Source organism: Podarcis raffonei, chromosome 2 (genome assembly GCF_027172205.1).
Source record: "Podarcis raffonei isolate rPodRaf1 chromosome 2, rPodRaf1.pri, whole genome shotgun sequence".
NCBI lineage: Eukaryota > Metazoa > Chordata > Lepidosauria > Squamata > Lacertidae > Podarcis > Podarcis raffonei.
In genome coordinates, this window is record NC_070603.1 from 44,441,462 (window position 1) to 44,463,162 (window position 21,701).

The 21,701-nt window shown below is 44.4% G+C and overlaps 1 protein-coding gene across 7 annotated transcripts in view; it reads right to left on the bottom strand.

Moving 5' to 3' along the window:
• Nucleotides 1–438: 438 nt before the first annotated feature.
• Nucleotides 439–21,701, bottom strand: part of EVI5L (ecotropic viral integration site 5 like) — a 56,807-nt gene continuing 35,544 nt past the window's right edge. For 2 of the 7 annotated variants that reach the window (XM_053376349.1, XM_053376355.1), the window contains 12 exons: nt 21,402–21,462; nt 20,745–20,798; nt 19,698–19,730; nt 12,828–12,968; nt 11,777–11,905; nt 11,071–11,211; nt 10,087–10,245; nt 9,588–9,734; nt 8,864–8,959; nt 8,243–8,338; nt 7,925–8,035; nt 439–7,215 (listed from right to left, as the gene is read on the bottom strand). In XM_053376349.1, the coding sequence (XP_053232324.1) occupies nt 6,904–7,215; nt 7,925–8,035; nt 8,243–8,338; nt 8,864–8,959; nt 9,588–9,734; nt 10,087–10,245; nt 11,071–11,211; nt 11,777–11,905; nt 12,828–12,968; nt 19,698–19,730; nt 20,745–20,798; nt 21,402–21,462 (1,480 nt within the window). In that variant the 3' untranslated portion in view covers nt 439–6,903. The remainder of the gene's footprint in view (nt 7,216–7,924; nt 8,036–8,242; nt 8,339–8,863; nt 8,960–9,587; nt 9,735–10,086; nt 10,246–11,070; nt 11,212–11,776; nt 11,906–12,827; nt 12,969–19,697; nt 19,731–20,744; nt 20,799–21,401; nt 21,463–21,701) is intronic. The other 5 variants (XM_053376350.1, XM_053376351.1, XM_053376353.1 and 2 more) reach the window with 5 other exon arrangements.

Consider the following 21,701-nt stretch of genomic DNA (forward strand, 5'->3'; position numbering starts at 1 on the left):
TAAACTGTGCTATTGTAGGGAAGGAAACGCTGTATTTTGGGCAGGGATGGTGAACATGTGATCCTGCTGGACTCCAACTCCCATCTTCTCCAGCACCGGTTACACGGACTGGGGTTGGTGGGAGTTGGAGTCCAACCTCCCTGATATTGCCAGATATTTCGCATGAGGCTTGGGAGTCTTGTGTTACTTCAGGAAAGAGCCATTGCTTGTGTTGCAGAGCTTTCAGCCTGATATGCTGTCGTGTTTGTGAGTATTGTGAATTAGGTGGATACCATGATCTAGGCCTCCACGCAGCAAATGTAACCCAGAACTCCCACATGGGCAGGTAGTACAAGTCTTTTCTAGAGGAAACTATGCGCTGGGCACCCACCCAATGCACGCAGGTGTTGTTTTCTCAGTGACTAACACCCACCATCACCACTAAAGTCGGAGACAGAATTATTAAGACAGTGTAAATAGTTTATTTCGTCGTTTTTTTTGAAAGTACAGATATTATTTTGTACAGCAGTATTTGTTTTAAAATGGGTGTGGGCTGAAAAGAATGGCAGTTTATATTCTGAGGAGCAGAGAAGGGACACTGGTACATAGTTACACTAAATGCATGACTTGAGGAACAGTTGGGGACTATGGGGAGAGAAAGATTCCTTCCAACCTGGAAAGCCCTAGCACTGCAATGTGCACATTCCCTTTGGATAGATGCAGCTGTGGGCTAGTACTGGAGCCGTGCAGAATACAGGGGCTTTCAACCACCTAGTCATTTCACACTGTTCCACAGGATGGTATAAAATTGGAGCTGGATTTTTAGCTAAAGGTGTGGCAAGTGTGTACCACTACCTCCAATGCTGCTTTATATCAGCTGGGCAACTGCTCCCACTGGATTAGAGCAATTCTGGATTTTAAGGTGAACTTCAGAAACTACCACACAAACAGCAACAATATTTTACATTTTTTTTACGCACCCAGCAGAAGTCTTTTTTTGAAACAGTGGCGACATAGGGGTAGAAGGAGGAGCATCAGACTCACTACAGAAAACCCAAAGATAGTAACCAACCTTTAACATGTGGTGTTTGTGTAATTATGACGTCTGCTAATACTTTTCAATGCTGAAAAAGAGTGCAGTGCTCAAATAAAACTCCTCAGCTGTGCTACCTTCTTAGTTCACTGTTCCTTTCTTTTAAGGACTACTAACCTGTCTGGATGCATTGCTCCTCCTCATAGCAATTTCTGATGCAAAGTCACTCTGGTCAAGCTTAATTCTGGTACCACTAAAAGCACCCTTCCATCATAACATCATCATGGTTTGTGTGTGGGCATGTGTGTCGAGTCAGTGGAACAGGCCAGGTCCTAAGTGAGGTTGTATTACCAGCTCCCACAGAGATCATGAATGTGTGTGTGAGTTAAATAGTTGTTGCAGATTGATGTAACATTCATTCTAAGGCAGACATGGCCAAACCTAGCCCTCCAGCTGTTTTTGGACTACAACTCCCATCATCCCTAGCTAACAGGACCAGTGGTCAGGGATGATGGGAATTTTAGTCCCAAAACAGCTGGAGGGCCAAGTTTGGCCATGCTTGTTCTAAGGGCACTGGCAATGGATCTGTGGACTCCAGCTCTGCAGCTTGCATTACACATACATAGCAGCAGCCTTAATGTTGCAGCAGAAAAATGTGTCTTACTCTCACTCTTGCCCTAGGGCCAGGCTCTCTTATTACTTTTTTAAAAATGGCACATGTGTGTTTTATGCATACAATTTTTCCACCATGTGGGGAAAAAATATCAAACATTAAAAAGCAACACAGCAAACCATTTCAGGGGACAATGTGTGTTGGCAATTTCACAGGTGCTAACCAAGTGGGACCCACAAGCACTAACTTGGTCCATCCATGTTCAAAACATAACCAGGCAGAGCCAGTTGCCACTTTCTCTAGGACAGAAAATGTACAATTAGGTGGATGGCAGTGCTGAAACTCTTAATTTAGCTCTGCTCCTCGCTGTTATTCTTTCTAGAATAACAAACTAGAATCTGGAGAGCACACACTCATTCCTTCAACCCTCTAGTTCTGCTTTGTCTTTGCAGCTTGTACACTGGGACTTAGTCTGGGAAGCCAAGTTCTGTTTAGTATAATTAACAAAGGGCCATATGATTTATTCACAAGAGTACACTCGGCCTCTCCCACTTCTGTAGAAGGGGATGCTGTGGTGCACAAGAAGGGGATGGATGCATTCAAGGTAGAGAATAACTAGAAGTCAAGTGTCAGAGGTGGGAGAACAGAAGCAGCACTCCCAACCCCGGTCTAAACACAGCACCACATTGTTTTCCCTCGATGATGAAGGGAAAGAGCTACTATTAAAGTGCAAATTGAACCTTGTCAATAGCTAGTAAAGATCACACACAGGCACCATCTCCAGCCTACCCGTCCCAGGAGAACAGACTGGAGCAAGACATAACCACCTGCTCTAGGATATTGGTTTTTCCGCAATGGTGGCACCACCGTTTGCTGGTACGTAGTATAGGAATCTGTAGGCGATCGAACACAGAAGGCCAGATTCCTGATAACCTGCTGCTGTTAGAGATACAGGAGAGTCACAGGTGTAGCTCAAGAGAAGAGAAAAGGTCTGTGCAAACTTAATTTAGGGTAGAAATAGGTATGCAGCCCCCCCATCCTTTAAAATCCATTCACAATATTTAGTGTTATAAAAATGTAATACAAAAGTCAAAGCAAGATTGTGAGGGTGGCAAAGAGAGAAGGGGGGGCAGGTGGCTTAGCATGGTCTTTCTATGCCTCTTGCAGCACAAAACCCTTGCTCCAAGACACCAACACAACGCTGCCTGAGAGGGTTTTGGGGCAGCCAGACCGAGGGGCTTCAAGTCTTCGCCTATCCTCTATGCCAAGGTAGAAGCTTGCTTTGTATTCTGTGTGTGGATAGTATGCAGAAGACCAGCACTTCCAATATGCAAGTATCCATCACATGAGCCCCCCAAACACACCATTACCTTTTAAGCCAATGATCACAAGAAATAGGAAAATCCCTTTGAGATCAATACATTACTTTTTTTTGTTATCTTGATTTAAAGGGATTGTTTTTAATGACCTTAAGTAGATGTGCAAGTAAATCACTTCAATATAAGCAATAAGGTTAGGGGTTTTTTATATAAAAAAAATCAGCTACATGACCTAATGTTATTCAGCTCACTGGGGATTATCCTCACCTAGCAATTAGCCAAACTCAGTGGGGAGAAATAGGCTGCATCAGCTTGAAGCAGTAGATCGAGTCCCTTGTGCTCAGTCACAAATCATAGCAAAGTTAAAACTGCCCTTGCCCTTAATGCTTGTCATTCTTCCATGGTACCAAGGAGTCAAATTAGGCTTTCATTAAAAATAAACTACTGTTTTTAGAGCTTTACTGCATGTTATTCAAAATAATTATTTCATCATATGGTTGTATGTTGCTCGCTCTGAGCATCAAAAGGATATAAATAAATATTCCTTGCCGGAGTGCTCGTCCCTTACTCTCCTGTTGTTGCATGGATCTAGTCTGAGAGATCAGACAACTCTGGGAGAAACCACTTATTTTGAGCACACTGTGATTTCTTTTACAATATGGAAGGGAAAACGCAAATTTCCTTAGTGTGTTTTGCAGGTAAAGCAGCAGTCAGAGTAATCAACTATGTAGAAACTTTGGGTAAAACATATGGCCCTGTTCTACAACCATAGTCTCGAAACCACTGCAACAGGGGTGACAGATAGGTGAATAATTAATGTAGTATTACCAATGTCACTTCAGGGACAGTCATGCTAGAACAAACTTAAAAGTAAGGCCTGCACATCCAAGTGAATTTCATATGCAAAACAAATCCCAAACCCTGACAAAAACAGGCCAAAGAAGCCGCTTGGATTCGATTCTAACAAAAATATTCTCCCATTTACTCCAACGTAAATCTGAAACACTAAAGTCAACGGGGTTTTACTCCAGATTTAGAAACAGCAGCGATTAATGATCTTCCTAACATGTAGCCTTGGAGGCAGCGAGCATTCGGGTAGCACTACACAAACAAGTATCAACAACAATTGCTAGGAATTATGATGCACAAACCGGCAAACAGTTTCACAAGCCATCCAAAACTGCAAACATGTGCCCACTGCTAGCAAATAAATGAAATCAGACTGACACAAGGAGATCAAAGCAACAGTTTGGGCTGAACTCTTGTTTGGACCACATACTATGCTGCTGGATTGAAGGGGTGGGGTTGAGAGGAGACTGAAAAATGGTACAGAAAATCACAGAGATTTGGCAATACGGTGCAGCATGTATATATAGAATACATCTATTAAAATATGCAAGGTTATACCAAACTGGAGCCTTTCCCCCAGGCATATTCATATAAGTACATACATAATACTTCAGGGCCACCCATCTGACAGGCTGGGCCAAGTGGGTGCAGGTTTGTCCTCCTGCTTCTGCAGGGTAAATGCTGGGTTAACCTCACTAGAGGAATCCAGAGTTGGGGAGGTAAAATGACCAACAAAGCTTGCCTGTAGCTAAGAGGCATGCAGCATAAAATTTGGGGAGAAAACCAAAGGAACTCCTCCTTCAACTATGGACCAAATATATTGCAAATCCATGCCAAGTGAAAAATCATGGAGACCTCTTTCAGAAAGAGAGGTCCATGCATCTCATACAGAACCTTCATTAGATTTATTGTTGCAGGTTTTAGAAATTAGGCAAAATCAAATGGAGCATAAATTTGTACAAGCTTGGTATAAGGAAACAGATGAAAAGTATGCCCATGACAACAAATGCTTCTCCTTCCCTAAAAGCAGAAGCATCCCACAGTTTAGGAACTATCTGGTACTGTCCAGGGAACATTCTCTATAACCAGGGATGTTGCCTAATGAAGCTGCCTACCTCCTCAGCAGGGTGGAAATCCCACATCTTCAGAATTCGGCATCCTTCACCGCCTCCTTCACAGACCTTCTGTGGAACCCCTCCTAACACCAGCTGGTCTCCACCTTCATTTGCAACAATGCCTTTATTCAGACACCTTGCAAGACAAAATACATTTCGCACACCAGCACGTTCTTGAGATCTCTCCGTCACAAGTGGAAAGAAAGTGTGACACGAGAGAGGCCTTGCTGATTTTAATCTTGGACTCTATTGTTAAGAGGGGAAGGATCCAATTATCAGGCTTCCTCCCCGTGTTGAAAACAAAGAGAAGGACCATGAATTGCAAATACAGAGTGATTTTTGGCTGGACCAAATCAGCACCATGCCGCTTCCCAAAGCATTGCTCCACGGGTTACCTCTAGCTGGTGTGGCTATGTCAGCACTGGCCATGGCAAGCGTTCTTGTTGAGAAATCAATGTTTTTCCCCCACTACCCCAAACAGAGGTCTGCTTCTGTGGAGCAGAGCTACACATTATACAAGCATGTCTGAAGGTTCACGTACGTGCAGAGGCAAGAATGGAAGGGGCACCTAGGGTTAAGCACACACCTCCCACTTGATCTCCCCTGCAACCCTCCCATCCCCAACCCAATAGTGTTAGGAGGCAAACAGTGAGCTTGGAGCCTCATGTTTGCTTCATATGTAGTTCCACTACAAGAGTCTGTGCATTTTCACTAAAATAAAAAAAGAATTTTTTAAAAAAGGGCAGAACCTGATGTCCAAGCAGCCCATGTTTCTCATCTCTTTGTTTGCCAAGAAGAAAATACTCTTTAGGCAATTCGCTCAGGTGTCAAAAAATTCAGCCACTTGCACTGGCCTTGTAAATCATGAACAGACTAAAAGTCCAATAATGGACCCTTCTTTACTTAAAAAAAACCCTAGGGTTTGGGTGCTTTGATGGACTGCCACCCCCCCCTGAAGTAAGCCAGGCATTGGTAGGAACTTTGCAAGAACCAATGTTTGAAAAGATAGCCATAAAGGTGGAATTGAGAAAGAATACTGCATCAGCTCACACAATTCCAGGCAGGGAATTCTGGAGGAACTGTCACTGACCATATGGATTAAGGCAGCGCCTAAACTCCTGTAATGGTTGCAGCAGAACAGAACTTCAGGCAAAGTGAGACACAGAAGTTACCAAGGGGAACCCTTCCCTTACCACAATTAAATAGAAAAGATGTCATACCTTTAGCTACAAAAGCAGTTCTGGCTGCTCCTTAAAAGCCCTCAAGATAATTGAACTTAAAGCTTTATGCCAAGCCTCCTCGTAAGGGAGACGGATTGGCATTGCACAGTATAAATAAATAATATACACAGAAACAAAAATAAAAGCTCTCTCTCTCGATCCAAGCCACCTCTTCAGAAGCACTCTCTCTATCCATTCTTTCCTGGGCTGAAAACCACAAACTAGTGTGGAGGCATCCAATCTTCTTACCTCTCTGCAGAACAGCAGGGTAGGGGATCGCATATAAATAAAAGGAAGACAGACCCCTCTCATCTCTCCAAGCACAGCAAGGAGACAGAGGTTAATTACTACTGGACTGCATTTTATAGAACCAGCGGCCTGGTTGCTTCTGCTGTCCCTTCAAAGTTCTCAAGTGTGCAAACCTTTGTGTGTAAGGAGGAAGTTTTTTTTAAAAAGAAGAAAAAAAAAGGTGTGGAAACGGTGGGTGGGAGGGTGGGAGATGTGAATGAGGTCAATACATGGATTTGAACTACCAGTGACAACAGAGCTGGAAAAAAGGCAGTGCAGACAATGATCAACGGAGGTGGCCCATGTAATGCAGGCCAGCTGTAGGACTGTCCGTCCCCCATGCCATCTCGGGAGCACGGTATTTGCTGGGTAAGGGGGACCTCCGCTCCATCTTGCGTGATCTGTCTATGACCTCCACACCCTCAGTACAGCGTGGCCAGAGGACCTGGTGCCTTCCAGACAGACTTGGGACGGCAGCACCACTTCCTCATTTGCTCAGGGCTTCTTCGAAGATGATCTCGCCATTGGGCTCGGTGGCAGAGGCAGGGTCGTCCGCATCGCTATCCGTGGTGCCGTCGCTCTCCTTGCCGGAGCTCTCGGCCCCCCGTAGAAAGTGCGTGTTGTGGGGCGACAGCGGATACAAGACATCCTGCAGGGCACCTACCACCATGGGGCTGGTCAGCAGCTCCTCGTCGGAAGAGTGCAGCGAGTCGTCATCCACCGCCAAGTGACTCACAATGTGGATGCCGTCAAAGCCCATGGAGTCCTCAAAAGGCTTCTGTCCCTTCATCAGCCGAATCTGCAGGGAGAAGGCGTTAGGGCAAAGATAGGAAGGGGGGGTCCTGCGAACCCTCAGAGTACAACTCCCACTATCTCTGACCCTTTGGCCATGATGGTTGGGGCTGACAAGAGTGGGGAGCCCCAATGTATCCAGAGGGACACAGGCTCCCCGCGACTGCACTGGGACAGCCGTGATGGACTTGGCACTCTGCCTAATGGGACCGTTAGATTACATTAACTCTGATGCAGAGAAAGAACCCATGGTGGAGAGGACGCCTCACGCATAACATGCACAAAAAGGTCCTGAAAACAGTGGAGATCCTGTGCTCAGGGAGTAAGTTGAAATGGAAGCCGCGCCCCAGATCAGAGGGTTATCAAACAACATATACAGTCTCCACCCTGGTTGGAACAGAAGAGCACATTTGTCTGTGTTACATGAACATCCCCTCCCAGGGTTGGCGAGGAATCTGGGCTGTGAAAATGAATAACTTTTGAGAGGGAAGACTTTTCCGCAGGTGTGCGAGAGGCAGAGATGGCTAGCTTTACAGCAAGAAAAAGGGGTTGTTGTTTTTTACATCACATAGGCGTGGGGGGTAACTTACTCTGCACCTTCCATCATTACCCTAGTTCTCGCCCACTGAAATCTCCTTCCTATGCCCTGGTGAGAGTCTTTGGAGCTCCTTTGCAGTGAGTTCCAACTGGTAGCCAACCACCTGGTTGACTCGCACCTTAAAAGCTGACTTCTGATCTCTATCAGCTCCTGAGGAAATCAGCAGTTTTGTAAGCCCCAGTCGCTTATGTCTGTTCTCCAGCTGGAGGCCCTGCACAGAAATAGGCAGCTGGGGAGAAGGAATGGGGACACAGACGGAGGCGTATTTGTATTCTTCGATTGCAAACAACAAATATTAAATCTTCAAAAAGAAAAACAGGCAGCCGTGACTTGATGCAGGGTGCTAACGGAGGCCAGCAGAGAAGACACCAGAAGTCACCCAACCCCAAGCCCTCGGTGGACTCCTCCTCCCTTTCTCCTACTAGTTTGGGCTCACCTCTGCCTTGAGCTCATCAATCTGATCCTTGAGTTCACGGATGTACTGGGAGGAGTCGGAGTTGTTGAGCTGGCCCTGAATCATCCCTTCTTCCCTCTGTGTGGAAGAAAGAAGAGACGGGAATTTGCAAGGGTCGGGTGCTTGGCAGAGAAGGAAGTGGAGAGAAAGCACATTTGCTGTTTCCTCCTCCCCTTTGTATGCATTATTTCACAGACTGCACAAATGAGCAAGCACTTTGTCTACATTATACAAATCTGACACAGTCTGTGTGGCTGATTGTTTACGTTTTGAAAAAGGGAATTGGAGAAACAAGACAGTCTGTACTTCCTGTACAGAATTCCTTATGTAAACAAAAGTTGAATGCTTGATCTTCAGGTCTCTTAAAAAGAAACAAAAAACTTGTAAGCTGTGTAAGCAGAACTAAATAAGGGGACCAACACTGGCTACCCCTGGTTTAAACTATGACAAATAAAACATGTTTTTAGCCCCCAGACCTCTCAGCTAGCTGCAGACACAAAAGGAACAACAGTTCATACAACAAGACACAAATACTCCTGGGGGAAAAATGCTGCTTTAGGTACAAGGCAGGTTCATTGCTCCTTATCCTCCTTGCTCCCTAACCTGGATCTCCAGCTCAGCAATCCGCTGCCGCATCTCTGCCACTGCAGCCATGCTGTCGGCTTCTCGCAGGCGCACAGCCATCACCTCTTCTTTGCTCTGAAACAGAAAATGCAAGCCAGTGGCAGCAGCCCAGTGGAGTGCAAGCAACGAGGTCAGCCAATGGGGGCGGTGGGCAGTACATTGGGGGTTGGGGGGAGGACCGCCTGCAGTTTCTTTTGGCAGCTGAAGATCTCACAAGACCCACAATGAGTCACTAAACTACCTGGAATTCCCAGGAATACACACACGACACTGACTAAAATCCAGGACAGCGGCTAAAATCAAAGATGTCAGACATGCAGGAGCCCAGTCTCCTCTTCAGAATAAACAGACAAAATCTGGGCTCTCCATGGATGTGTTTGCATGTTATGGTGAATAGTCAATTGTTTTTCATGAATACACAAATGGGCACCCGCTTCCTTCCCTCCCTAGCATGAAGCCACAAAGCACAATCTCTGGTTTAATGTTATATTGAAATGGGAATGGATGAAACAAACCACAACTGGTAAGCCAATGCAGGGCACCAGTGCCAAGGAACTGATTTGGAGGGTGGGGTGTATTCTGTAAATTTGCATGATTTCTGCTCTGAGTTCCTTGACTTCAGCAAGATTCCTTCCTTGTCATGCATGAAAGGCTTAAGAGAAAGCAGCCTATGTCAACTACATGGCATTAGACCAGATCTCACCTTGCACTCGGATTCAGCATGCTTGCGCTTGGTCTCACTCAGCTGGGTCTGCAGCCCCTTGTTCTGGGCCGTAAGGTACTGGACCTTTTCATGCAGCCCAGCACACTCCTGCTCCATCCGGTTTAAATGGTTGCTGTGGATCTGATCCTGGAATAAAGGCAAGATGATACTTGGACCCTTCCAAGTATTGGACGCTTATGACAAATAGGTTGGTGTGCACCATATTCTTACGTGGCACACTCTAAGTGTACTCAATAAGTGCCTATAATACAGTAAAAAACCCTATACTTCCACTGACTAGAGTGTCATTGTTTGCATGTTAAAAAACCCCCAAACCAAACCAGGTCTTCAGTTAAGGAAATATGCTCACATTGCAAGTGGAAAGATCTCAAGTCAATTTCTAGCCATAAGAATAGATGGGGAGAAATTTATGTTTTTCAAGGAGTTTGTGCGGAATTGCCATAACTGCAACTCAACAACAACAACAAAAGATTGTCACCTGGGTTTCAAGTTCCACCACCCTCTGACGCAGTTCACGGACTTCAGCTTGGGCCTGCGTCTCACGCAGACGGAGGCTCATCAATTCGTCTTGGAGGTCATTCATTGTGTTCTTGCGAGGAGAGTCCTTCCATCGCCCGCCTGTCCGGCTCAGGTGGGCCTAGAGTGAGGGAGACAGAAGGATAACCTTCACGTCTTAATATAGGCATATGATGCTCATTGGTCTCAATACTCCCATGTGCTCTACTTTAAGACCATGCTATTTCCTTATATGCTGTGATTGCTTATATATCTAACTAACTTGTATTTAAAACCCTTGCTTGGTATGAGTATCAGATACAGTGGTGCCTCGCAAGACGAACGCCTCGCAAAACAAAAAACTCGCAAGACGAAAGAGTTTTCCGTTTTTGAGTCGTTCCGCAAGACGAATTTCCCTATGGGCTTGCTTCGCAAGAAGAAAGCCCATAGGGAAATCTCCGGGGACCTCTTTTAAATGCTGGCGGTGGGGAGCAAAGCCTTTCGCCCCCCTCCGGCCTTCAGAAGAGGTCCAGAAAGGCCGGCGGTGGGCAAAAGTCTTTGCTCCCGACGGCCAGCATTTTAAAAGCGGTCCGGGATAGTGGGAAAGCGCAGTCTCCGCTGTCCCGGAGGCTTTTAAAATGCTGGGGATTTTAAAAGACTGTCCCCGGACCTGGTCTGAAGGCGGTTTCCATAGGAACGCATTGATTGATTTTCAATGCATTCCTATGGGAAACCGTGCTTCGCAAGACGAAAAACTCGCAAGAAGAAAAAACTTGCGGAACGAATTAATTTCGTCTTGCGAGGCACCACTGTATACTGCTATGTAATTTACAGGTCGAGCCCTTGCAGTCTTCCATAAAAAAGGGGGTTACCATATGTCACCGAAACAGCAGCATGTAGGAATTCAGCAACCGGGACAAGGAAGCAGGGCACAGCTTTGGTGGGCCACCATTCCAGTGGATCATACCTGCCAATTGTCGTTGAGCTCCTTCACCTGCTGCTGCAGTTCCCGAAAGGATTTCATAGCCTCAGACTCCCGCACTTTCATAGCCTTCAGCTCTTCCTGAAGGCGGGCCACATTGTTTTCATCCGGAAGCAAGCTATTCTTCTGCCGAGGGAAGAGGGTTTGTGATATTGTTGAAGCATTTCAACCCACTCTGGTGCCCAAAAGTCCAAAATTCTGAAGAGTGCAATCAGGAAAACCAGACCTCTTTAAATATCACGCATGCTACCTAGAGTCCCAGGATGAATATACCCAATAAGTTCTGATGAGTTTTGTGAGGATGAATCTCACCCAAAATTGCTCTTTCCCTGCTATCTTTCCCGTGACGACAATTTCTCCTGAATGCATCTTGATCATGATAAAATCCGTATTTAAACTGCCCTTGAAAAGTGCGGTTTTCAACAGTTTTTCTGCAGAAACTACTGATGCAACCTCAAGATGTATATTCAGAAAGGAAGACTAATCATAGAAGAGCAAACAAGAAAAGGTAATCTCTTGACTTTTCCTTGCTGAGACTGATAAGTGTAAATTCACCCCCCCATAATACAATCTTCATCAACATGAGCATTGCAGAGAGGTCTGTATCAAGCTTTTGGGAGCTCAGGCCCTACTAGCCTAGGTTGCTTTCTAAAACATGCATGTTTCATGCTAGTCCTTTTAGCCAATGTACCTTCTCCATGTCCAGCACTTTGTCCTGCATCTCTTTAAGTGCACTCAGGGTCTCAGACTCCCGCAAACGTGACTGTTCCAGCTCTGTTTCCAGGTGACTCACAAACTCCTCAGAGTAGCGGGGATTTCCCTGCAAACAGGATGAGAAATGTTGATAAAACCAGAGTGGCTGGGACAACCCAGTTGGATGGGCGAGGTACAAGTAATATAGTATTATTATTATTATTACTACTACTGCTACTAGTTCCTAGATGTTGCAACCATCCATAAGCCTTCAGGTAACAAATGCCATCTTCAATGTTTTCTACAGTTTTTACTGCAGTGGTTGAGTGTGTTTACCAAAATGCACTTGTAGGGGGCAGAAAAGTAGGCAGGGAGATGTTTAACATTCTGCCACTGACCCTCCCCTTATGTCAAATTTGGCCCATGAGGCAGCTCCTGAAAAGAGATCTGGCCTGTGGAGCCAAAAAGATTCCCTCCCTCTGCACTAGGAAGACAAAGGTATATTTACTCAGTGCACATTCATGTGTTCATTAATGTTCTTAGTGACCAAAATATGGCAAAACTAATTTTTAAAAACCCATGAATTTGAGTGCATTGAATTCTCTGTGCTATTAGGAAGAGAGAGAGAGAGAGAGAGAGAGAGAGAGAGAGAGAGAGAGAGAGAAGAAATAGGGGCTACTCTGTACTCCTTGGGCCAGGAAAACCACCAACACCAAACCAGTTCACTGTACTTTTCGCTCTATAAGACGCACCAGACCACAAGACGCACCTAGTTTTTGGAGGAGGAAAACAAGAAAAAAAATATTCTGAATCTCAGAAGCCAGAACAGCAAGAGGGATCGCTGCGCAGTGAAAGCAGCAATCCCTCTTGCTGTTCTGGCTTCTGGGATAGCTGCGCAGCCTGCATTCGCTCCATAAGACGCACACACATTTCCCCTTACATTTTGAGGGGAAAAGTGAGTCTTATAGAGCAAAGAATACGGTACTTGTACCTCTTTAATTTCACCCCCTCCCCGTGCCCCGGACTGTTTCATTTGTGATGCCCGTCACCTGCTGTTCCTGCAATTGCCGAATAGTGCTTTGAGCCTTCTGCAAATTCTCGGTTGCTGAACTGCACTGTTGCTTAACCACTGCCAGTTCTCGCTTGATGATGTAGTTCTCTTCAGCCTCCTGTGCGCGGGTAACTTGGCCCTGAAAAACGAGACGAGAAGCTATTATCTCAAGAGAAACACACCCACGTGTCATTTCTCTGTGGGATTCCAATTGAGGATGTGCACTCTCCTCCACTGCATCACTATGAGAGGCAATTCCATGTCCCAGGAGTCCCTTAGAACTGGGGAAAGTATTATCACCCCCAGCCCTCAGCTAAAGTGTGCAAGGTGACCTTGAGATGATGTATGAAATCAAGCAGGTATCCAAAGGAGGAAATGCTATAACAATGGGTGCCTGGGTACATGTGTGATCTGGTCATGAGAAAGAGACAAAGTTTCTAAATACCCCAAATGACAATGCCCAAAAACAGCTGGCCATGGAACTGAATGGAAGGGAGGCTACCCTCAACTTAATCTTAAAAGGCACCCAGGACCTGGTGCAAGATGTAAGTGTTGATGAGCCAACTGGGAACTGTGACCAGTGTTATCAAATTCAACGTAGATGTAAGTGGGACATTGCCAGAAAAGTCCAACAGTTACATTTGACTTCAAAAGAAGGAAAATTCTCAAAAATGAGAAAACTGCCGTTCAGCTTCCTTTTTACCAGTCAAAAGGGTCAAATCTCTCAAAGATGCTTGCAAGTTCTTCAAAACTATGACAGAAGCCCATTTAGAATGTATAGGAAGGCATTAGAGGCAAGAAGTCTTCCTTCAGAAAATGAAAGTCCTGCCCAAATGTGAAGAGCAAAAAGCAGCATGAACTTTGATAAAATAAAAAATAAAATAAAATAAAATAAAAATAATTTATTATTTATACTCCGCCCATCTGGCTGGGTTTCCCCAGCTACTCTGGGCGGCTCCCAATAGAATAATAATAATAATAATAATAATAAAGTGATAAAACATCAAACATTAAAAACTTCCCTAAACAGGGAAATGCAAAGAAATGCAAGCAGACAACAAGGGATGCAAAAAAAGAAAAGTTTGCAAAGCACATCACTAAAAACATTAAGACCAACAAAAAAATTGAATACATAAAAAGCAGGAAACTGGGAGGCAGTTGGATCTTTAAATGATGGGGGAAATCAAAGGAGTGATAAAAGAAGAAAGTGAGATTGCGGAGGAGCTGAATAAATTCCTTGCATCTGTCTTCATTGCAGAAAATGCAGGGCAGATCCCTGCGCCTGAACTGAAGCAAACTGGGGAGAAGAGGTGAAGTTCTAGGCATCACTGACAAATTAAAACCAAACAAATCACCAAGTCCCATTGGTAACCACCCGAGAGTTCTTGAAGAATCCTTCGAACAAAAAATATATGGCTTGTCCCCAAGATCAGTCTTGTATGGAAGAGTATAAATTGGCCACTCTAACACCATTTTTTAAAAAAGGAGTCCAGGATGGATCTGAGAAATTAATGGCTAGTTGAGCTCACCACCTCTGACAGGTCATTTTGGCAGGTCAGCAACGCAGCTACTCCCAGCGGCACTGATCAGCACAGACAGCAAGCTTTGCTTGCCAAGGAACGATCAGGAGAGCACTTTAAAGCTCCTCATCTTTACCACCCCACACCTGACATCACATATAGGGCAAGTGGGTGTGGTTTAATGGAAAATAGCCTTCTTGGCAGAATTAGGACTGTTGCTGTTGTTCTTTAGGCTGCAGTTTTCCTGTCTCACTAACCTTTTAAAGTCTTTTGACAGTATCAATAAACATTTGGATAGGTGTGACCCAGTCAACCGTACGTACTTAGTCTGACAAAAAGCATTTGATAAAAGTCCCTCACTGAAGACTCCTGAGCTTAGCAGTCATGGGGTAAGAAGAGAGGTCATTTTATGGATCAGTTATCTGGTTAAAGAACAGGAATCAGAGAGTTGGGGGAAATGGACAGTTCTCACAAAGGAAGGATGTAAGAAGTGGAGTCCTACAAGGATCAGTATTGAGACTTGCCCTGGTAGACGGCCCAGTGAAAATGCAGACTTTGTGTGCGGCAAATGTGAAAAAGGCAAATTCTATGTTAAGGAGCAGGGACATTCATAATGCCCTTATACAAATCTGTGATGCGACCACACTTAGAATACTGTGTACAGTTCTAGACACCACATCTCAAAAGTTATTTAGTAGAACTGAAAAAAATTCAAAAACGAACAACCAAAATGATGATGAGACTGGAACAACTCCCTTGGGGGAAAGGTTACAATTTGGGGGGGCTTTTTAAGTTTTGAAAATATGGCAAGTTAGGTGTGACATGACAAAAGTTATATAAAATTATGCACACAGAGTGGCTAGAGATACGTCTCTGCCTGCCACATAGAATACCAAAACCCAACACCATCTAATGAAGCTGAATGTCAAAAGATTCTAGAGAGACAAAAGGAAGCATTTTTCTCACAGTACATAGTTTGCAACCACAACATATCGTAATGGCCTTCAATTCAGATGGTTTTGAAAGAGGTTTAGACATATTTGTGAAGGATAAAGTTATTAACAGCTACTAGCTATGGTGGCTGGATTGCTTCTAGTATTGGATGCAGCACTTTTCCGAATGCCAGCTGCCAAGAATGCTGCTGTGTGCATGCTCTGTTTGTGGCCTTCTCATAGGCATTTGGTTGGCCACTGTCAGAACAGGATGCTGGACTAGATGGGTCTTTGGTCTCATCCAGCAGGGTGGTTCTTAAGAGTTTTTTTTTTTTTTAAAGGGGTAAGCAGAGTAGCATTAATTACCATACCGGCTTCCCAAAGCATTGCTCCAGCGCTAGCCATACAGAAAAAGGATTGTGCATGTAGGCTTTGCTCCCATTTTTATTTCACTTGGTTGACCAAGGAGTGCACCAGTCTTTTAATGCTACATGTGGTTCAGTCCATATGACATCACAAGGTATATGAAGGGGGGCTGCTACTTTGAAAACAATCCTATGTAAAACCCTTTGCATGTGTGCAAAGCTAAGTTATTGCTTTACTGAAAAGGATAAGCTAGAATCTGTCTCTCTGACACAAAGTGCTTTGAATGGAAGACTTTGATACATATGGTGCTTTAAAAGGGCAATGCCCTGAAGGCATCTAGCCCAGAAATGCTATCATGCTTCTCATTCCAGTTGTGCAACACTGCCCCCCAAAAGACGTCCAGCTCCCCCAAATCTACATAAGGCCCATTTAATACAACCCCCAGTTCTACACACTCCGAAAGGGCCTGTTATGTTACAGAAAGAGGTTCTGTACTCTTAGATTCTGCTTGGGAGGCACAGCCTGCAGCAAGGGTTGGCGAGGGCCAAATAATTTCACGGTTTTCTAGGCGCAACTGCAAGAGATGTGTGCCTTATTAGTTAAAAATTGTAATTCCTAGAAATTGTAATATTTATATGCCTTATGTCAGCATAAGATGTGAAAACATAATGTTCCAGGAATTTGTCTTTACACAGAGCCTGTGCCATCAGCCATATTGTGTATACAAGGAACAGATGTCCAGTCATCGAAAGCAATTCGCAAATTCAGAGAATACCTGTGGGCAGAGGCAGGAAACCAATTAGGGGACCTCACCTTCTGCCCTTGAGAGGTATCTGTGACTTGCCCATGGACTAGGGGGCAAATGGGCTTCATAGACTGAGGGAATGTGAGCCTCCTGCCTCTTTCCAAGCCTCAACACTACACCAGCTTTTCTTCTCTGAATAATACCATCTGCATTCATCATGGTTCCTCCCCACCCCAAGTCTTTTCTGGCTGGCAAAGATCTTAAGTAGGTCCTCCATCATACTTAATTAAGAACCACTTGATGAGTGTCTGGGACCCATTAGAAGCACTACAGTGTCTGTCTCTAATTGGAAGCACTGTGTGCTTTTGCAAAATAGTTACCCTTAGCTATACATCAATGTGTGTGCTGATGAAACAAATACACAGGAAGAAAAACACAATGAGATAGCTGCCCTCAGAAGCTCAGGTGTGGTGACCCAGGAGGGCATTTTCTGTGGCAGTTGTGGAATTCCCTCCCCCCACAATGGTGTGTTTGGCAACTTCACTGTAGTTGTTGGTGAATACAGAAGATGTGCCTCTTTCCCCTGGCCTTTGACACTCAAGAGATATTTTAGGACCCACACAATTTCTGTGACTGTAAATTGTGGTATTTTTTACCAGCAGCCGCTGAGGAATGGAAACACAGGAAGACGTGGGGGGGGGGAGGTAAGCTTTGAGAGATCTTTTAGAAAAGATCTCCCCACCACCCCTTTTAGTGCCAATTTGTTGTTGTTGTTGTTATTGAACAGTTGGCTCTGTCCTACATTATTTCATGATTAATTTCTGCAATGAGAGAGGGGTGGAGATGTCTATAGACATCTAAGTCTGGGCCAGAAGCAATAATATGGGAAGCTATATGAAAAGACTGACAGACAAATTAAGAACTTATTGAACTAAATTGCAGGTACACATGTAAGGAAGCTGGGGTCTGATGAAGTCATAGACAGGGCAGTCCTATTTGTGCTTTCTTGCACTAACAGGATGAGAAGCAGTATCCACAGTTGCCTGGGGATTTGTGTTTTACATATCATGCCAATACCTCCCAACTTCAAGAAGTGCTGCTAGTACTAAAATCTAACAGAGCTGTAAAAGATTCTGACTCCATGAAAAACAGAGTCCAAGCCTAATCCTGTTTTTTGACCCTAAGCAAAACTTTATTCAGTGGCATGTAGCATCAAGTAACTGAACAGGATAGTTTAGAATAAGGGTTAAACAGGCTGTCCAAGGATCATTCAGTGTTAATGCTAAACAGCTGAATACTTCCTATTTGTACAGCACAAGAAAGGACCCATGACAGCAATAAGAACATTGGTGAAGAAAAACAGTAAGTATTCTTATTGGGAAAGATTGGTGTTCTTAGAAAATAGAAGGTCCTTCCCTTTGATCACAGCTCTTCCCCATGCGTGGAAATCTGAGTGTGGCATTCTCACAGGACAAGTGAAGTATTTGTCAGTATTGGTGTTGGTTATGCCACTTCCACAATCAGATGCCAGACCTTGTTTGCAACTTCTGAGTTTGCCCAGTATTTGCGGCATATACTAAGCTTCCCATATATGTATCTCAGTGCAAGGAAAGAAGTGTTGTACACCCAAGGGAGGGTTTGTATGAGTTGCCTCTCTGCCTGCAGGCATTTGAGGCAATAATACAAGAGGAGTCCTGTAGTATAAGAAAGTCAAGGTGATGTTAAGTCATCCACATAATCTACCTTACAATTCTAAACAGAGTGGTATACAACTCTTACATCATTAGCAAAAGTATTTTGTTCAAAAGTAGCCCAACGTTAAACACTAAAGGTAAAGGTAAAGGGACCCCTGACCATTAGGTCTAGTCGTGGCCGACTTTGGGGTTGCGGCACTCATCTCGCTTTATTGGCCGAGGGAGCCGGCGTACAGTCATGTGGCCAGCATCACTAAGCCGCTTCTGGCGAACCACAGCAGCGCACGGAAACGTCATTTACCTTCCCGCCGGAGCGGTACCTATTTATCTACGTGCTTTTGAACTGCTAGGTTGGCAGGAGCTGGGACCAAGCAATGGGAGCTCACCCCGTCGCGGGGATTCGAACCGCCAACCTTCTGATTGGCAAGTCCTAGGCTCTGTGATTTAACCCACAGCGCCACCCACATCCACGTTAAACACTAGTTGGAACTAATTTGCTATAACCGCTTTGCCAACAAGGTGCACTCCAGATGTTTTGGTCTATTATGGCCATCAACTCTAGCTATACTGGCTGGGGCTAATGGAAATTTAATCCAAAATATCTGGAGGTGTTGGTGAAGACTGTGTTATTAAGAACCTCATTTTTTAGAAACCTGAAGGTTGTATTCCCGTGCATTTCCACACAAAACTCAGAAGCAGATGTTTAGCTAAGAGCAGTTTTAATGATTTTGGCCCCTACTCCTCCTTGCAGCTATAGTTTATATATTGGTGTCTTGGAAGAAAATTCATCCACATATTAAAAAGATAACCATGGAGAAACTTCCAATATCCACATCTACAGCCCATTCAGAAAGCTTCCAACGGAACCCCCTGCAGCTTTAATAAACCCTTATTTCTTCTAGGACTTTGCAGAATAAAGAATGATGGGCATTCACACTGAAGACATGTAATTTCCTATGGAAGCAATATCTCCATAAAGAAAGTAGTCTGCATGCTGTTTCCCATATAGACGTGATATCTATGTAAGAAATTAGATATCAAGGATACTGCAGAAAACGTTTTTCTGTGCAGTGATTTTCACACAAGAGAGGTGTTGCAGTGTCATCGTTCTTCCTCTGACACTTCCCTCACCCACCCACAACAAGTAGTTGAGGGCTACAGTTTTTAAGTCTCTACAGCACTGTATCCTAAAACCAGGTAAGTCAGCCAGAGCATTGTTAATTTTGAATCTGCTAAAATAATAATAACTGATCTGCTAAGACCCAGAAACTTTCAGCCAGTTTAAGTCAGCATCGTTCTAGCTAAAAGCCAATCAGCAAACAGTGATGTAGAAAGCTATGGCTTCAGAGCTCACATCCTTAGCTGCATAAAACAGGAAGGATTGTAGAATCATTAATATCACATGATCTAATGGATGCAACTTAAGAGTCCCCCTTTAAAGAATGTTACGGGTGATTCAAGAACCAATACAGAATTGTTGGTCTGAACTCTTCTGGGTGGAAGTGCCAAGTAAACCCAAACACAAAGATAAGGCTGCAAGTGGTTTTTCTGTCCTGGAATGAAATGTTACACCAAGAGGAGAATTAGAAATAAAAAAAGGTTGTACCATACCTGGATCAATCTATCTGCCAAAGCAGCACTCTCCTACAGACTCAGAAGAGGGAGATCCAGACAAGGAAGGAAAGATGAAGGAAAGAAAAAGATACAAAAGCAAGGTCACACACGCACTCTATAGCTAGAAGCACAGAAGAAAAAAGATAAAGAACCCAACAGAGCCCAAGTAGAGAACTTCCATTCCAGAACAGTGTCCAATCTGCAGCGTGACACTACCCTTTATGGAGAAAGCAAGGCACATTTTATGCATGTGCTTTGTGCCTGTCCACAGGGGAAGGCAAACAGATATGGATTCCCTCAAGAAAATCTTGTCTTGCATTAACTTCGCTTCAATCCTGCAAATGCTGCAGCGGCCTGGCATTTTATTGCCCATTAGGTCGATGGAAGAGATCTTAATTTAGGAGTCAAACTTGTGTGTTGCCCAGTCTCCAATTAGCCAGACTCCCTGGAGTTGCTGGCTCTGGGCAAGTCTCCAAGATCTCTGTTAACAGTACATCAAAACGGGGCCAAATAACTTCTATATTTTTCATGTAAAACTTTAATATTTAGCACAAAATAAGGTCATCTGAGGTATATGGCACAGCATAGCTGAAAAACAATGAAAGGTTCAATTGCCGCACAGTGAAGTCCCAATAGCAGGCTTGGAGTGTCCAGAATATAATAAAAGTTGCTTCTGTTTTAAGTTATCATCCAAGCTGAAGTTTTTTGGGCTAATCATGTGTCTGCAGCTCCTGCAGTTTACTTTTTCCATCTTAAAGAGTGCAGGCAGCAGATCACCAAGGTTTTGCCGCTTCTTCATTACCAGCAAAGGTTGTGAGAGAGCTGAGTAACACTGCTTCGGACATATATTACTCCCTACCCTCCTGAAATAAAAACACCCCCAGCAGTCTCTGTGAAGGTACGCAGCAGAGACTAATGGCTAGCGCCCTGAGTAGTGTCCACAGTCAACCGGGACAGTCGGTTGTGTAAGGCCTCGTTTTTTGTGGCCAAACTAGTCTGGAAGCGGAGGAAGTGAATTTTCATGCGGCCGGGTACTCTCCTCACCTTCTCCAGGGTCTCAATTCGCTGTTTCAGAAGACGGTTCTCAGAACGGAGCCTCTGCAAGCGAGATCAAAGTCAACATGCATTCTAATCTGTAAGAATCAGCTTTTGTTAAGCGATGGCCAGCATGCAGAAATTATGCTGAAATCCTGAACACCGAGCTAGAGCCATCTGCACAACCAGCTGATTGAATAACCAGGAAGCAAGCATTACACCAGAGAGAGTGAGAGAGAGACAGATCTTAAAGTTCAGTAAGAAAGGAATGCTTTTAAAAGAACTAAGGTACACTGAATGACACAAAAGGAGCCAAGGTACGTGAGCACTTGAACTTTTGCCTGAAGTGCAAGAGTTTCTATAACAGCAGAGGACACAGTAGAAAGAATGCAAGCCCTGCAGCAGACAGAAGGACCAATATACCAAGGGTACAAGGCACTGCTATGAAACAGCAAAACCATCTATGTGATCTGACCATTGGACAACACTGCACACCCTTAGGATAACAGTGTCTTGAGGCCTTGCACTGGAAGAACAAAGAGTAAGTTGACTTGCTTTTTTGGTAAAGGAAGCATGGGGAACGCCCAAGTTTTTGTTTTATATGTTGCCATATGTGCAAGACAAGTGCAGGAATGTACAGGGGAGGGAGGTAAGGAGGCAGCTTACCTTGATTTCAATCTGCTCTTCCATCTCTCTGTTTTTGATTGCAGTGTATTCCTTCTCTAGCCTGCAACACAGGCAAAATACAGTTCACCCTGATTCTCTCTACAGAACGCCAGCGCTCTGGAGGTGCTCTGAGAGACAAGCCTGATATGATAGCAGCACACCTGTGCATTTAACACCGGATCTGCCCCCATCACATTGAAAGAAGTCTATTTGGGTTAGAATTTAAGGAAGATGGGTAATAGGCTTCCCCATGCCTGCCAGTTAATGAACTGGCACTGCCTGCCTTGGTTTATTTTCTCC